This window comes from Seriola dumerili, unplaced genomic scaffold (assembly GCF_002260705.1).
Source record: "Seriola dumerili isolate Sdu_G_001 unplaced genomic scaffold, Sdu_1.0 BDQW01000266.1, whole genome shotgun sequence".
Lineage (NCBI taxonomy): Eukaryota > Metazoa > Chordata > Actinopteri > Carangiformes > Carangidae > Seriola > Seriola dumerili.
The window spans coordinates 686365-704524 of NW_019174521.1; the positions used below are offsets into that span (position 1 = coordinate 686365).

At 46.1% G+C, this 18160-nt stretch overlaps 1 protein-coding gene across 1 annotated transcript in view; it reads right to left on the reverse strand.

Annotated features, from left to right (window-relative positions):
- Window positions 1-18160, reverse strand: part of ttn (titin) — a 173814-nt gene that overhangs the window by 72048 nt on the left and 83606 nt on the right. The window contains 40 exon segments of the mRNA XM_022757173.1: window positions 182-363; window positions 487-786; window positions 906-1199; window positions 1540-1824; window positions 2030-2207; window positions 2364-2482; window positions 2899-3198; window positions 4017-4319; window positions 4614-4797; window positions 4887-5083; window positions 5181-5483; window positions 5717-6016; window positions 6327-6605; window positions 6707-7015; window positions 7237-7433; window positions 7520-7625; window positions 7937-8236; window positions 8433-8732; window positions 8939-9054; window positions 9147-9333; window positions 9442-9738; window positions 9862-10149; window positions 10477-10598; window positions 10725-10902; window positions 11036-11183; window positions 11597-11748; window positions 12008-12295; window positions 12591-12705; window positions 12936-13123; window positions 13221-13523; window positions 13619-13918; window positions 14030-14299; window positions 14402-14668; window positions 14757-14881; window positions 15032-15440; window positions 15939-16217; window positions 16300-16566; window positions 16832-17101; window positions 17418-17586; window positions 17707-17804. Of these exon segments, the coding sequence (XP_022612894.1) occupies window positions 182-363; window positions 487-786; window positions 906-1199; window positions 1540-1824; window positions 2030-2207; window positions 2364-2482; window positions 2899-3198; window positions 4017-4319; window positions 4614-4797; window positions 4887-5083; window positions 5181-5483; window positions 5717-6016; window positions 6327-6605; window positions 6707-7015; window positions 7237-7433; window positions 7520-7625; window positions 7937-8236; window positions 8433-8732; window positions 8939-9054; window positions 9147-9333; window positions 9442-9738; window positions 9862-10149; window positions 10477-10598; window positions 10725-10902; window positions 11036-11183; window positions 11597-11748; window positions 12008-12295; window positions 12591-12705; window positions 12936-13123; window positions 13221-13523; window positions 13619-13918; window positions 14030-14299; window positions 14402-14668; window positions 14757-14881; window positions 15032-15440; window positions 15939-16217; window positions 16300-16566; window positions 16832-17101; window positions 17418-17586; window positions 17707-17804 (9272 nt within the window).

Below are 18160 nucleotides of genomic sequence, written 5' to 3' on the forward strand. Positions count from 1 at the left end.
TTCTTTGTGCAGGAAGCAGGAAGGTGGCTACAAACAAAGCAAGGTGTACTGGGTGAATTGATGGGGATCGTAGGAATGTAGTGAATGATTCAGTGCAACTATACTTATTTATCAGGACCAAACTGTTGGACACAGACTAAACAAAAGTCCAAAGTCAATTATCTAATGAATCAGTTTTCACCTCCTCAGTCTCCATGGTCATCTTCTCCTCATCAGGCTTCTCAATGACCACGTCGTCCTTCATCCATTGGATCGTTGGCAGAGGAAGTCCTTTCACCTCCGCTGGGATGTCGATGGCTGACCCTTTCCTCACGATGATGGCATTGCTCTTGAAGAACTTCAGGATCGTGATAACAGGAGCAACTGTGGACAACAAGCTTTCCTTAGTATTTTGTTTTTGTGCAAACCTAAGTCATTTTGCTGTTGTCTCACCCAAACTGATCCTACATGTGTCATTTTAACATTAAGATTTTAATAGTTTCGTACTTTCATCATCCTGGATCTTGGCTGTGATTGGCTTGGATGGATCTCCGTCCCCAACCTCGTTCACAGCTTTGACACGGAACTGGTACTCCTGGTTCTCTGACAGGTTCTCAATCGTTCCACAGCATTCAGTGAAGATCTTGCGGTTGGCCACGTCAAACTCAGTGCTATCAGACCTCATCTTCTCCACGTAGTACCCTCTGATGGGGCTGCCGCCATCAGTGCGAGGTGGCTGCCAGGCCAGAGTGATAGTTGTCTTACTTCTATCAGTGTAGTGCAACTTCTCTGGGGCAGATGGAGTACCTGAAACATTATCAGGGAGTTCGGTCAACACTGGCCAATTCTTTCAGGAGACCACTAGATCTTCTCTCCCATAAAATGTCAGCTAATATCAGCAACAGGTCATGTTTCTGTGGGTTTACCTTTGGGATCCTCTGCCAAGATGGGACCCAGGTCAGCTGGAGCTCCATCACCATACTTGTTCCTTGCAATGACCCTAAAGTCATATTCCTCACCAGCCAGCAGACCCTGGACGTCACACTTACAGGACGCCGTCTCAATGGGCTGGCGGAAGAGTTTCATCTTGGCATCCTTCCTCAGCACCTCGTAGCCAATAATGTCGCTGCCGCCGTTGTCCAAGGGGTCAGACCAGGTGAGAGTGATGTTCTTCTTTGTCACCACGACTGTCTTCAGGTCAACCACTGGTCCCGGTACGTCTACAGAAACACAGACCAGTAAAGATGTCAAGGACATTTTGTCTCACTGTTTTTAAGTTCCTCTAATATAATGAAGAATGACCTTGTTCATTTAATCATTGTTTACGTGGTGCATTACAACTACCAAAATCTGCACTTTTAACTGAAGGTAACACTAACTGATAACAACAACCCTGTTTGATTCTTTTTTACAAAAGAACGAAAATACAATAAATGTGATCTGAAAAACAACAACAAAGTTTCTAAAACAAACACCAGGACTTAAGAGGTTGTATGAATGGGATTTCAGGTATGTTTGCAGGTACAAATGAATGCTGGGGTGTATTCATGTAACACTGACCCATAACGTCCACTCTGGTCTCAGCGGTCTTGGTCCCACTGCTGTTGGTGCCAGAGATCTTGTACTTTCCGTGATCTGCCCTTACGGCCTTCTTGATGAACAGTGTGCTGTTTTTGCCCACTGTCTCAACGATCATCCTCTCTTTGTCGATGTCGGCCTCATCTTTGGCCCACTTGACCTCCGGCTGGGGTCGGCCAGTCACCACAGCGGGAAGTCTCAAAGACTCGCCTGCCTTTATCATGACACCGTTCTTCACAGAGTCATCAAAGTCCACAGCAGGAGGTTCTGAATGGCAAAGACAGCGAGGACTGTTAGTTTTGCCTTGAAATGTATTAAATTAAGTACTTTAATCTAACAATTGACTAGGAAACATTTATTATGAAATGTGAAGTAGCTGCAGGAAGTGTTGAAAAACGTTAACATTACGATTCCACATAAAATGTGTTGAGGCAAATTACCTTGTCCATACTTCCTCAGTTGGATAACTTACCTTGAGGCTCTTTAACAGTGACGGGTTCGGTAACTCCAGGAGCTCCGGGTCCGGCATCGTTGACGGCGATGACACGGATATAATAATCTGCTCCCTCGGCCAGGCCTGTCACAGTGTATGTCAGCTCTTTGCACCTGAACTCTGTGCTCCGAGTCCAGTCCTTCTCTCCAGCCAAAACCTGTGAGCAGAGCACAAGAGTTTAACATCACATAACAGTAAAGATTTGTTTTGAAGAAAAAGGGACCTATAGCTGCAGATGTGTCAGTTATTGGAAATGTAATTTTCAATTCCAAGCTCAAGAATCCAGAGAGGTTATCTTGTTAGTTTCCTGTACCTTCTCAACGTGGTATCCCAAGATGTCTCCTCCACCGTTGTACAGTGGTGGCTTCCAGGCCACAATGACAGAGTCCTTCCCAGTATCCACGATCCATGGAGTGGGGGGGCCAGGAGGCACTGAGGGAGAGCAGAGATGTGTTTAATATTTCAGTGGTAATTAACAGACTTAAGTGAACACAACAATGTTCTATATTCTCACATGGTAAAAAGTACCTGATCCTGTTTTTCCAACCAGTTGGTGTCTTGGCCAATAGATACATTTTGTATTAAATGGGTAAAAGATAAATACTGGTTTGGTCCTTTAATTCATGCTTTGCAAAGTCAGTCAGTGTCCATCTATGATCTAAATTACTAATTTAATGTGATGTCTGCATTCCAGCGTTTTGAATAATCTCATTCTGATTGAATTGGGCTTTATGGTATATTTACAGTACATTAACAGACAGTGAATTGTTTGTTTTTCATGTTTGCCTTTAGGTTGACAGCACAGAGAGGGAGAAGAAATAGAATGGAGTCAGCAGAAAGAAACTTACGGATGGCGTCCATGGTGATAATGCGGTCGGTAGGCTCACTGAAGGGCCCGGGCCCGGCCAGGTTCTCGGCACACACTCTGAAGATGTAGGTGAGTCCCTCCATCAAGCCGGTGACCTTCACATCCAGAGAATTGAGGAGGGCCCGGTTCACTCGGGTCCAGTGTTTGCTGTTCACCTCCTTCCTCTCGATCCAGTAGCCCAGGATTGGGCTGCCATTGTCCTTCGGCTCGTGCCAGGAGATGTGGACGGTGCTCGCCGTCACCTCGTGGACTCTGGGAGTGTTGGGAGCATCAGGAGGATCTAAAGGGGTAGGAAAAAGGTGAGTGACTCAACAGCCTTTGTACATTAATGAAAGTGGGGGAAGGAGTTCATTGTCTACTACAGTGTCATTGTTGATAAGACCATTAGGTGGTGCCAAAGTGGAAAAACAATAGTTTGTGTGTAGTTTTTTTCTTGTGACTTTTAGAAAGTGAATTATTCATTCTTTCATTTTCTTCCGCTTATCCTCTAGTAGGGTTGCGGGGGGGCTGGAGCCTATCCCAGCATCCTTTCGGGCGAGAGGCGGGGTACACCCTGGACAGGTCGCCAGTCCATCGCAGGGCAAACACACAGAGACAAACAACCATTCACTCTCACAGTCACACCTATGGTCAATTTAGAGTATCCAATCAGCCTAGTCCCCATTTGCATGTCTTTGGACTGTGGGAGGAAGCCGGAGAACCCGGAGAGAACCCACACAGGCACGGGGAGAACATGCAAACTCCACACAGAAAGATCCCGCGTCCGAGCCGGGACTCGAACCCGGAACCTTCTTGCTGTGAGGCGACAGCGCTAACCACTGCACCACCGTGCCGCCCGAAAGTGAATTAACTTTCTGAAAATATACAAATAATTTTATTTTTACTTTCATTTTAAAATCCATTATAATGGATTCTACTCAATCATGACAAAATGTTTTATTTACTATATTTTTATATTTGATATTATTATTTATTATTTCTACTTAATATTCAGTATTTATTACAGGGGTTTTATGTATATATTCGGTTTTGCAGTCACTTTTAGCCAGAAAGAAATTTTCCCTCATGGATTCCTTTATTATTTGTTCTGTTACTTACTGAACTGGTTCTTGGCAACCAGGGGCTCGGAGATACATGGTGGCCCGCAGCCAAACTTGTTCTCAGCGGTGATTCTGAAGATGTACTCCTTCCCCTCGATGAGTTTGGTGACGGGGCAGCTGGTACCCTTCAGGGTGGAGGTGATGGTGATCCAGCCGATCTCATCGTTTCTGTTGTCCTTCTTCTCCAGGATGTAGTTCAGGATCTCGCTGCCGCCATCATCCTCAGGAGGTTCCCAGTTACAGATGACTGAGGTGTTCCTGATCTCATGGAAGGTGAAGTTGATTGGAGCGCCGGGTTTGTCTGCAGGACAGGGGAATCGGGTCAACATGTAAATGAGGTTTATAAAATCTTTCAGGGCAATTGCTTCGAGTAAAAATATTATTCTTTGATTTATAAAAACAGTTAATTTGATTCAAAGCATTTTTTCTCCATTTATGATTTTCAGAAAACGAGTTTGAAATTCCTTATGTATAACTGATGACCGGTTTCCTCTAATTAAAACTAACTGAGGACCTTGAGGAGGTCATGTGAGCTGGAGGTTTAAGTATCAGGTTAGAAACTCGTAATAAATAAATAAATAAACTTTTGTCTTACCAAGGACGTTGACATTGCAGGAGGCGGTGGCAACACCGTGAGTGTTCTCCACCATGATGGTGAAGTTTCCATGGTCGGGTCTGACTGCGTCACGTATCATCAGTGCAGATCGGCCCTTCTGGGTCTGATCCAGACCCAGACGCTCACGCAGTGGAGTCACAAACTCCTCCTCTGGTTCTGGAACCTAAAGGGACCATTGTAAAAATTAGAAAATATCTTTACATTATGTAGAAAATGATTAGGACTGTCAGATGCCTCTGTGAGGACACAAACCTTGGCCTTGGACTTCTTCTTCTTGACCAAAGGAACAATCTTTTTGGTCGGCTCTTTGGTGACGTCCTCATCGTTCTTCAGCCAGGTGACTTTGGGGTACGGAGACCCAGAGATGAAGGCATCGATGCGGATCTCCTCACCCTTCTTAATGCAGACACCAGACTGCACACGGGCATGAAGTGTGACCTTTGGTTTTTCTGCAAATGAAATAAGAGTTTTGAAATCAAGGTCCTTCTTTTTTGTGGTTTAAATACACAAATAAACGATATTAAAGCATTTTGTAGTTATCCGTACCGACGGGGTCTGCAGCTTTGGTAAGTGGTGTGCTACGTGATGGCTCACTGACTCCAGCGGCATTCTCAGCGCGGACCCTGAACTGGTACTCCATGTCCTCCTTCAGGCCTGTTACCACGTAGGAGAAACCAGGAACCAGGCTTGGGGTAACCCTCTCATAGCGGTCGCCGTCCTTTTCAATCTTCTCCACGATATAGCCCTGGATGGGACAGCCGCCATCATAGTCCGGAGCCTTCCATGTGACTGTGATGGACTTGGACGTCGGGTCGTGAGCCTCCACCTGGATAGGTGGGTCTGGTTTCTCTGTGGAATCAATATTAGCCACAGACTGTAAATGTCTGAGGTGCTTCCATAGCCAAGACCACCAGGTTTACTATAATCCTAGAGGTATGTACCAGGTGTCATCTCATTTCATTCACTAGGTAATAGGTACAAAGCTGTACGTTGAGCTAAATGTTAATATGTCAATGCTAACATGCTTACAATGACAATACAGATCAACCCTCTAATGTTATAGAGCTGGAAACAGGACTTACGTTTGATTTCCTCTGTGATGACAGGGTTGCGTAGCTCCAGATATTCTCCAGCTCCAACCTTGTTGACAGCCTTCACTCTGAAGTAGTACTCACAATTGATGAACAGTTCTTTGACAGTGTAAGTCAGGACGTTCTCTCCAGACATGACAGGCATGTAGGTCTTCTTGGATGCCTCACGACGCTCCAGAGTGTAGCTGACAATGGGGGTGCCACCGTCATCCTCTGGGGCTTCCCAGCTGATCTTGCAAGAGTTCTTGGTGACGTCGCTGGAGGTGATGTCTTTACACTGACCGGGGAGTCCTGCAGGGTTCAGGAAGGAACCAAAAACGTGTTAGAGGAGGGTTGCTGCTAGTCTGTTCTAGTGAAATATAACTGGAAATAGTGCTTAACAGGGTTACAAGGAGATTTTTACAAATACACAAAGTCCCCTGGACCAAGAACTCATCAGAAACCAAATGCAAAAATGGGATTGAAAAGTGCTTGTGGGAAACTGAACTGGACGAATCTAACATTTGTACTGGTTTACAAAAGTACATCATACACAAGTTTATAACATGAACAATGCATGGTGTTATATTTCCCAAGCACTTTTACATGGAGGATATCCTACCGATGACTTTGACATTGACAGTTCCAGTGGCAGTTCCCAGACTGTTCTCCAGGGTGATGGCATAGGCACCGGCATCAGGACGTGTGCACTTGAGCAGCTCCAGGTGTGCGCTGTTCATCTCCACTGTCATGGAGAGCCGGTCATCGGCCTTACACTCCACTGTGTCCTTCTGCCACACCATCTTGGGCGTCGGGATCGCCCTATATGGGATGTTCAGGTGCAGCTTCTCGCCCTCAACCACAACCACGTCTTGTGCCTCCAAATCCATAGTTGGAGCACCTTGGGACCAGAGGACAGGATTATTATTTAGGGTTAATTATCAGTGTTTTGATTGAACCTATCTAGACTTATCTAATAAACAGAGAGGTGTGGATACTTACAGTCGGGATCCTTGGTGAAGACCTTGTCAGAGATCTCGGAGGGATCGCTGACACCAACAGAGTTGATGGCACGAACTCTGATGACGTACTTCTTCTCTGGTTTGATTCCGTCATCAATCCTGAACTTGAGTTCCTTGATGGGTCTGTTGTTGACCCTGAGCCACTTCAGCTCTGGGCGGGCCTCTGCCACCTCAACATGGTAGCCGGTAATCGGGCAGCCACCGTCCTTGGCTGGAGGCTTCCAGGTGACGTTGATGTGCTCTCGGCTGGCGTCAGGGACGGCCACTTCAAGAGGAGGAGATGGAGCACCTGGAGAGAGAGAAGGACATCTGTGAGTACATCTGAAATATATTCTTTTTGACTGTGTCTTAGAGATATGAAGTCATTTCCTGTATTTATCTGCCATACACTGATACTATTGGAGGAACAATTTGACAAATCAATTCATAAAAAGAATTTCTTTCGTCAAGGACATCCCCAGTAGTCACCCAAGGATCTCCTGCATTTCCAATAAATATTTGGTCTCTTACTGGTTGCATCCTCGATGGTGAGGATCTCAGTTGGTTCACTTGGATCACCGACTCCAGCCTCGTTCTCAGCTCTGACCTGGAACTGAACCTCTGACCCTTCATCCACATCTGTCACCTTAAACTGAGTCTGTTTGTCTGGAGTCTTGCAGCACTTCAGCCAACGGGTTCCCAGCTTCTCCTTCTTCTCAATCACGTACCTGGAAAGCAAAGGGTGATTGTCTTGTTGAATATTTTTTCAGTTATATTTGGAATCACAGACAGTAGTAGCTGTTTTTCATCTTACTTGGTTATCGGTCTTCCACCATTGCTCTTGGGAGCTTCCCATTTCAGCTCCACATGTCTCTTGGTGACCTCCACCACTGTCAGGGCATAAGGAGGTCCAGGAGTTGCTGCAGAGAAAATGACAAACATGAATACGAATACTTGACAGTTACATTTGTTTGCAGCCGTACTCAGAGTCTTAAAATGGAAATAAAGTGCCTTTGACAATCTTGCGTCCTGTTATCATCCCCTGGAGTAGGGGTCACCAATGTGTTAAGTGTCAACCTGTCAATGAGTAATTGATGAGGTATGTCACTGTAGACAAAAAAAAATCTGCTCTAAACTGTCTATAAATACACTGAAACTATTCAAGCTACACTGGTAGCTCAAGTTTTAACAAACACAAAGCTGACTAAATCTTGAACTGTCGAGAACTTACTGAAAGTGTCCTTGGCGAGCACAGCATCCTCCAATTCACAGAATTCACTCGTCCCAACGGCGTTCTCAGCGGCAACACGGAACACGTACAGTGACCCTTCGTTGAGAGGACTCACGGTGTACTTGAGGTCCTTGACGGTGGTGTCAACTGCCTGCCAGGCCTTTCGCCTCACGTCCCTCTTCTCCACCACATAGTTGGTGATGGGTGAGCCTCCATCACTGCTGGGAGCCTGCCACTTCAGGTCAGCGTTGGTCTTGGTGATGTTGGTTACGTCCAGCCACTGAGGAGGGGAGGGAGGGTCTGTGGAATGGAAAACAAGGAGTATTGGCTCTATCTTTTACTGATTGTGGGAGATCCTGAATCAGATCCTTTAAACCTTAAACTCAAGGACAATTATAATAAAAAACCCTCATAGCTAATTTTTTTGGAGTTTTTCACAGACTATAATCCTTTTAGAAAAACAGTGTTCTGCCACCCAGCCCTGAGTTGAACTTACAAAGTCTCTCCTTGCAGACCACAGGGTCGCTGGGCTCACTGGGTTCGCTCTCTCCGGCTTTGTTGACGGCCTTGACCCTGAATGAGTACTCCTGCTTCTCCATCAGACCCTGCAGCTGGTGCTCGGTCAGAGGAATGTCCTCAGCAATCCGGATCCATTCCTCGCTTCCAGTCTTTTGGAACTCAATGATGTAGCCTTCAATCTTAGCTCCACCGTCGTGCTCTGGCCGGGTCCATGCCACCAGGGCTGTGGTCTTGCCAATGTCCCTAATGACAGGTTTACCAGGAGCCCATGGAGGATCTGAAGAGGAGTGTGTGATATTATCATAATCATCCAATTACTCTTGTCGCCAATCCTATTACTCTCACTCCCAATCGTATTACTTCTATGATATACAGTTTATTAATTAAATTACAATCTTGATACGACAAAGCTTAAAGAAACAGCCGTCAATACAGTGATTACAGTGTACGCTGAGTAACAGTACTGAATGGCAGGTGACATACCAATGGGATCTTTGATGAGGACTGGATCGGTCTCTACGCTTGGTTTTCCAGGACCAGCCAGATTCTCAGCCAGAACACGGAAGCGGTACTTCTTCTTGGTGGGGAGTCCCTTCACCCTGCAGCCACACAGACACGCGGTCAGATGAAAAACCACACAAATAAAGATCCTTCACCTCGTCGGCTGATGATAGTGATGATGATAACTTACCTGAAGGTTGTGTCCTTAATGGGCAGTTTGTTGCATCTGATCCACTTGTCGCTCTCTGGATCAAACTTCTCAACCCAGTATCCAGTGATGGGACTGCCGCCGTCCTCGTCTGGCTCGAACCAGGTCAGAGTCACGGCATCCTTGGCGATGTCAGAGGGAGTAACTCTGGTTGGAGGTCCAGGAGGATCTGAAACAGATGGAAAATAATGTGATTTGTCATTGGCTATTCATATTTCATCAATGTTCAAGGGGCAATTTTTGATAGATAATTAGATAACCATTTAAAACAACTTACCAAAGGAATACTTTGCAATGATCGGCACATGCTCTGCAGGTGCGCCGATGCCGTACTGGTTCTCAGCGCTGATCCTGAAGACGTACTCCTTCATGGCTGTGAGCTTGCAGGCTTTGAAGGTGGTGTGTTTCACCGTGGCAGACAGCTTCACCCACTCCTCTTTGTCCAACTGACGGCACTCCACAATATAGTTAGTGATGGGTGAGCCGCCGTCGTCCCTGGGAGGGTTCCAGGCCATGACGCATGACTCGTTGGTGATCTCAGAGATATCGAAGGCAGCTGGAGGACCAGGTTTATCTGAAGAGGAGGGGACACAACATGAATATTTCTGAAAAATCACACCCAGGTTGGTAATGTCTCAGTTTCAGTTGTGGCTATAGCTCAGGTATCATAGGTGGGATAATAAATTAGCCTCTGTACCAAGGATGTTGACATCGATAGTGGCAGTGGCGCGTCCACAAGTATTAACAGCCTCAATGATGTAGGTGGCAGTGTCCCCTCTGGTGGTGTCAGCGATGGAAAGCTTGGAGTGTCCTGGCTCTGTGTCGATAGTGATGCGGTTGTCAGCCCGCAGGACCAGGTCGGCCTTGGTCCACTTCACCCGGGGATCGGGCTTTCCTTTGACATCGGCTGGAAGCTCGATCTTGGTACCGGCCCTGGCAGTCAGACCGGCCAGCAACTTCACATCCAGCTGGATCTCTGGAGGCTCTGTTGGATTTATGAAAAAAAAGGTCAGACTCCAGATTCAGTTATTCCTGCTCACAATCTCATTAGTCCCACTCAAGATCCTATTAACCTCCTGACTGCAATATATTTACTTCCAGTCCTATCAGTACTACACATCTCCTTTCTCATTTCTACAAGTCCCAATTCAGTTACTCTGACACCTGATCCTGATCATCTTTCATTCCTTAGTACATACTTACGATGTAGGACATCTCTTACAATATCAGTACAGTAGGTTTGAAGAAGCTGAATGCAAACATTCACTCCAGACCACTAGGATCATGTCTGGATGAGCACAGACCGGCCTACCTTTAGCATCCACAGCCTGGATCTCATCAGTGGCCCTGCAGGGTCGGCTGGCTCCCAGCTTGTTGACAGCTCTGACTCTGTAGGCGTACCACTGACCCTCAATCAGGCCGGTGACCTGGAACCTGAGAGCATAGAACATATCTTATAACAACTGTCCCACAATATACAAAAGGACACAAATAACGAATAGGCCCAAGAAAACTGTAGAAATCCTAACAATTTACCATTTTCAAACTGTCAGGACTTACTTCAGTTCAGGGATGGGGTCGCTGCAGGGTTCCCACTTGTCAGTACCACGCTGACACTTGTCCACCACGTAGCCTTTGATCGGGGCACCTCCGTCATACTTTGGAGGTTCCCAGGACAGGAAGATGGTCTTGGCACTCTTATCGCGCCACTTCAGGTTCTCGGGAGGATCAGGTACAGCTGCGAGAATAAACATAATGGTACGTGAGATTCTGGATATTTGTACACAAATTTTTATGAGGTGAAAAATGTTCTTAAAAGCAAAGGAGACAAATGCTCATGTTGAAGCTGGTTTCACTGTGAAAATACTCACTGGCAGGAGAGGAGACATTAACAGGCTCGTCGATGTACGCCGGCTCTCCAGGTCCACACTTGTTGCAGGCGGTGACACTGAACAGATATTCCTTTCCTTCAATGACATCTGTCACAGTGTGCTCCAGGTCCAGGATGCCAGTAGCAACCTGGACATTACATCATCACAGTGGTTAGGAGACGTTGCAATCACGATCTTTAACCTCTAAGTTGATTGCTGCTTGGCCCTGTCAAGGCCTTCAACTTTTGTTTGTTAGTGATGTAAGGCCATACAGGTGCAAAGACAATTTCTGCCATGCTTTATTTGGGTGCTTTAGAGTTGTTTCAACCACCAACCAACTGATATGTTGTATTTATTGCTTTGTAGCTTCCATAGATTCGTCACATCTTAGTAACTATGACCAACACTCTGAGATTTTCAACAAACTATTGACTTTATATACAAGCATGATGCTGTTAGAGGCTTGAGGTCCTACAGCTGTAGCACCGTGCTGCTGAATCTGTTAAGGTTGGATGGAGTAGATTCTCAGACAGAACTACAGAGGAAAACACTCTGATGTACCTTGGCCCAGGTCTTGCGAGACACTTCTCTCTTCTCGATCTGGTAGTGGGTGACTGGACTTCCTCCATCATGCTCCGGAGCCTCCCACATCATGTGGACATGGTGTCGGGTCACCTCAGCCACCTTAAAGTCCTTGGGAGCACTGGGGCATGCTGGGAAAAAAAGACACCAAAGAAGAAATTAAAAATCTTTGTACACCTACAAAAAACACAATGAAGTGCATAAGGAAGTCATTTGTGGATGGAAAAGATTTATTTTCAGAACTGCTCGGGGCAGCATTCAATGGAAGCTTTATCCAGCATGCATCTGGTCGCCAAACTTCCATAACATCTTTGAATAAGTAAATCTTCTTTCTATATTTACATATAATTATTCAGTTTATACTTTTAAGGGCAGAGAAATTGTTGTTACCGATGACGTTGACCTCAATCTCTCCAGAGACAGAAGAGACGTCGTTCTCCAGCTGAAGGGTGTAGGTGCCTTTGTCAGGACGGACGCTCGGTGTGACCGTCAGCTCTGTGTACGTGGGCTTCGTCACCATGGAGACACGCTCGTCCGCAGTGGTCAGCTCCTTCTCTCCAAAGGTCCACTTGGCAACGGGGGTCGGGTATCCAGTGATCGGGACTCTAATGGTGAGAGGATGAGGGACGATCACCTCCAGACCGTTCCTAAAGGCACTCAGGTCAAAGGTCGGGCCGACTGCAGAGAAAGAAAAATGTTTTAGATTGTAGTGTTATTTGGAGAGAACCAGAGGCTGGTTAACAAGTTATACTGCCATCTAGTGGACAGTTTTGGTGCTTCAGAGACGCTATTTAATGCTGGAAAAGGAAGAAAGACAGAAAGAATCTTGGTTTATCTCTAAAATCTGGGATTTTGGATGAGCTTTTAGATGGACATTTTCATCTGTGCTAAGGAATGAAGGGGACGCCATTTGAAATGAAGTATCCACTTCCTCCTAATACATCAGTAGTTGATTCAACTGTTTGTCTCGTACCATGAGGGTCGTCGGCGACCAGCGGTCCGAGTTGCTCAGCTGGATCAGACACGCCAGCAGCGTTCTCTGCACAAACTCTGTAGAGGTACTTCTGACCAGGTTTCAAACCAGACACCTGATGAGAACAACACAACAGTAACATCATCAGTCAACAGACAGCTCACATGAACCAGCGAAGACTCAGAGCTGTCAGATACAAAGGTGAAAAGTGGGAAACAGAGCTTCATAAAACACAAAAAATAAAATCCATCAGTGGAAGGACGATGGAAATACATATGTAAATAAATAAATAAAACTAAACAGAGCAGAACAACAGAGAATAAAAATGATTGGTGAACTCTGTACCCGGTAGGAGAGGTCTGGGCACAGTCTGGCGTTGCAGCGGAGCCACTTGTCAGTGCCTTCGTCACATTTCTCAATGATGTAGCCGGTGATCATGCTGCCACCATTGCTGGTGGGCGTCTCCCAGGTCAGTGTGACTGCCGACTTGATTTGGTCACTAAAGTTCAGGTTCAGTGGCGGGCTTGGCCTCTCTGCAGCCACAGCACAAAAGGTCCAGTGAAATTACATCATTTGATCTTTTTTACAGGTGTCAGAATTTTAACTCTTGAACTGCTGGTTTTCACTCACCGATGGGATCCATGATCTTGACAGGGTTTGTGGCGGCGCTGGGCCTGCCGATGCCAGCCTTGTTCTCAGCTCTGACTCTGAAGATGTATTCCTTGTTCTCCACCACGTCATTAAGCGCGGCTGAGCGGTCATTGGCGCCACAGACCAGAGCCGCCTCCCACTTCACAGAGGTCCTGTCGCGGAGTTCGATCACATAGGCGGTGATCTCCGAGCCGCCGTCGAATTTGGGAGGCTCCCAGGTGACAGTGGCACCAAACTTGTTGACATTGGCTACTGCAACATTTTCTGGAGCATCAGGAACATCTGATGGTTGAAAAGAAACACATTTAGGATTTGATTTGGATTGAAGTGTGGAGAAGGTGTGTTAATACAAGTGGAAATCTTTGGACGTTGCTTACCAAACTTGTTCTTGGCCTGGACTGCGTCCTCTGTGGCAACAGTGGGTCCGCTGCCAACCCTGTTTCGGGCACAGACTCTGAACAGGTACATGGAGTCCTTGTTGAGGCCGCTGACGCAGTACTCTGGGACATCAGCACGATCTGTTGCCAGAGTCCAGGTCTTACGCTTCACGTCACGTCTTTCCACAACGTAGGCAATAATCTTGCTTCCACCATCACTCTCTGGCTCCTCCCAGGCCAAACTGACCTCACCATCAGCTGTGTCGACCACTCTCAGGTTCTTGACAGGTCCAGGGACATCTGAAAACCACCAACATGACGTATAAAAACTTTTCTGACATCCACAGACATACCCAGGATACAGAATGTAGTTATCCAAACACCCATCAATGATTTAACCTCCAGACTCACCAATCACGTCCAGGTTGATGAACGCTTCTCCTTCGCCATGCTTGTTCTTGATGACCACTTTGTACCGGCCCTGGTCCTCCTTGCTGGGGCTCTTAAGGCGGTACTCTGTCTTGTCAGCAGAGGTGTCGATGTTCTGGACGGGCAGACTGGTGTCCTCGAAGAACCACCCGGCGTCGGCACGAGGGTAAGCATCATAGGGCACGGTCATGACGAAGGGTTTACCAGCATCTGTCATTAGATTCTGGTCGGTGGTTTTGATCTTGGGAACAGCTGCAAAGGAGATAAAACAATTCATGTTTTCATTTGTTCGGCCCATTTCATAAATCAATCACAGGGTGGATTTGTGGGACTGGTTCCTCCATGCTGACTCACCTGCCAGTTCCAGCTTGGCGCGGGCGTCCTTGTCTTTAGCCACAATCCTGTACTCTCCCTGGTCTCGGGGTCTGATCTCACAGACCTGCAGTCTGTGGACTTTACCCTCGCTAATCATCTGGTATTTGTCTCCCTGGACGATGATCATGTTGTTCCTCATCCACTTCACCTCCACTCTGTCCTTGTTGAGCTCCACCTCAAACACGATGTCCGAGCCTGGAGGTTCAAACGCGTCCTGAGGAGGTCTGACGATCTCCACGGGGGTCTCTGCAGAACGGACAACATCATCATCATGTGAAAACTCAATACACCTCTGTGGTTTTTGAAAAAAGACGAAGAGACATGAAGAGTTTACCTTCAACAAAGAGCCTTGCTCTTGTCCTCCTCTCATCTACACCACAGGCGTATTCACTTTCATCATCAGGTCTGCACACCTTGATGATCAGTCTGCATATCTTGCCTTCTTTTTCCATGTGATATCTGAAAAAACACAAGTCAAAGGTATAATAAAGATGATCAAACTAAACAGAAAATCAGAGCAGGTTCTCATCATAATGTGGATCTCTTCTAATTCTAATGTGTTATTTACTGTTTTTAACAAAACATGTAAGACTTGGATGATTGTCGTACCTGGGTCCTTCTCTGATCTCGCGTCCATTCCTGTACCACTTGACGACAGCCTTCTCCTTGCTCAGCTTGCAGGTGAACTCGGCGTCCTCGAACTCGGTGATGGTCTGGTCTTTGAGCTGTGCGGCGAAGTCAGTTGGCGCCTCGCTGATGATCAGCTCAGCCGCGCACTTGTCATCACCAACCACAGCGGTGTACTCGCCCTCGTCATCCATGACGCAGTCCTTGATGGTCAGGGTGTGTTTGAGTCCATCAGCTCTGTAGACGATGCGCTTATTGAGCGTCACCTCCTGGCCGGCCTTCATCCACCTCACTGTCACCTCGGGCCTGTTCACCTTGCAGATGAAACTGATGGTCTTCTTCTCCTGAGTCTCAATGTCCTCGATGGGCTCCAGGAACTTCAGCTTCTCCTCTGTGGAATCACAGGGTGAATGTTTAATACTAAACAAGGGAGGCAGCACAACTTGGATCTGAAAGCAGTTTAACACATAGCAGCTGCTCTGGAATATAAATGCAATAATGATGAGAACAGGGCTGCTAATGTTAGGAGAAACTCAAAGACTGACTCCACACTGATCTTCCAGTCCTCAGCAATGCTTTTTCTAACTTAACTTGTGACCCCACAAAATAATGTAGGCGTTAACACAAAGTTACTGCTGTGGGCAATAAGCTAGACCTTACATACATCAGAGCAGACTGTTGAATCGATTATTTATAGTTTTACTAATTTTTTTGGATAAAGACTCGAAAAAAGACCTGAACCTTTTAGGAAATGGTCATTTGGACTTCATAAAAAAATCAGAGGAAATATCTTTAAGATCAAGTCTATGTGTAGAAATGAGAACGACCAACTGAATGTTGTTCATGACCTGAAATGGAATAAAAAGTGAGGAAAAATCACATTATTTACCTGCGACTTTAGCGCTGGCAGCGCTCTTGGCATGCTCTCCTCTGTGATTGGTCAGGTTGATGGTGTAGCTGGCTTCGTCTCCCTTCTGGGCGTCTCTGATCCTCAGGGAGAAGACGTTGTCCCTCTGAGCCATCATGTACTTGCTGCTCTCGAATATGGTCTCCTCGTTCTTCAGCCACTTGGCCTTTGCTCCCTCTGTGTTCGTCTCGCAATTGAACACGATCTCGCTTCCCTCCTTCACCTCCGTATCTCTGATCGGCGTGATGATCCTCAGTTTTTCTGGAGTAAAATACAAACTTATTAAAATCAAACCTTTGATTGAACCAAGACAGGATGTAAACAAAGAAATTAAGAGTCTTACCAATCACACACAGATCAGCTGAGGCTTTAACGCTGCTGATGTGAGCAACGTAGCCTCCTTCATCCTTCAGCTCACAGTTTTTCACAATAAGAGCCCTTCTCTTTCCTTCACTGATGATTGTGTACTTGTCCCCGGCTTCGACTTCCTTGTCACCTCTGAACCATTTCACCTCATAGGTTTCCTTGGAGACGGAGCAGGTGAACTCAGCTTTCTCGCCCTCCACCACCTCCTGGTTCTGAGGACGGGTGATGAACTCAGCCGCCAGTTCTGGAGAAGATGAAGAAGAACAAGAGGAAGAAGAAGGAGAAGAGGAAAAGCACAGGGGAAGAGAAAGTGGTTATTTTGCTGTGTAAGTAAAGATTTCAGCCAATAAATCCGTCACACTGTGATTTCCTCCACTTCCTGTCGAATCAAACTGTTTTTCTTATGTCTTCCCAAAAGAGCGTAAAGTGTTAGTACAACGGTGAGTGACAGGGTCCTTTAACTTCCTGTGATCAGAACATGATGATTTCAGATGTTGTTGTTTTCTTACCGTTGAGTTTGAGCGTGGCAGACGTCTTGACAGTGGGACTCAGCCTGCAGTTGTACTCTCCGGCGTCCTCCATTCTCAGGTCCTGGATGATCAGGATCCTCTTGCGTCCGTCCATGATCTGGTCGTAGCGGCCGCCCTCCGGCAGCTCCTCATCTCCTTTGTACCAGATGACATCAGCGTTTGCTTTCGACACCTCGCAGATCATCTTCACGCTGTCCGTCTCCGTTCCCTCCACGTTGGACAGGTTCTTGGTGAACCTGGCTGCCTCCTCTGTGAAGGTTAAAGCCGCAGGGGTTAATGAGGGCAAAGAGGAGTGGGGGGGGCTGGGTGTCCCAAGTTTTGACTGTCAGACATTCTCTGCTGCCTGCTTACACCCAAAGTATTTGTGTCAGGACTCTTTTCTTGCTGTTTATTTACAGTTATTCCATTAATATAATTTTATAATTTTATAATTTTACCTCTTAGCTCTTAATGCAACAGGTGCCACTCTGTTCCCTTCTCTTTCCTCCAGTTTTCTCAGTAAATTATTGTGAAATGGAAAAACTATTTTCAAGAGAAATAATCAAATAATGAGGATGCTGCTCACCGATGACCGTGAGCATGCCGGATGTCTTGGAAGTTCTGGCGTCACATTCGTACTCTGCCTCATCGTCAAACACCGACTTGTGGACGATGAGGATCCTCTGGACTCCCTTAGCCGTGATCTCGTACTTCTTTCCTCTCCTGATCTCACTTCCGTCCTTGAACCAACGCACCTGGTGGGACAGAAGTGAGATGAAATGAGATTTATCTTGGAGACTGTTCAGTCGATTCTTTCACATCCAGCTGTAAAACCAGATCTCCAAGTGACAGAACAGTGGGGGATCTGGTCTCACCTTGGCGGACTCGCGGGACACTTCACATTCAAACTTGGCAGATTCCTTCTCTCTGACCTCCACATCCTGCAAAGGCTTTGTAATCTCCACATGAGGAGCTGCGGACAAAAACAACACTGTTGTAATAGAAGTTCAACAATTCAATCCAACAAGCATTTCATCTGATTTATGTTCGTCTAAACTAATAATCTGAACTTTGAGAATCATAATTGTAAGATACTTGAGTTCAAGCTTGAGTTGTTATTTTAATAAATCCTAAATTGTCATTTATTTGTTCTCTTGGAAGGAAAAGTCCAACAAAGACTTTAAAGGGACCAAAACATGACAGAAAGTATTAGACTGTGTGGAGGCTGATTAAGGCCAGAAACACACAATTATAAAACAAAAAACTTCAGTGAGAAACTAAAAATCATGACTTGGTAAGTAAAAATATAATATTAAAAAATAATAATTC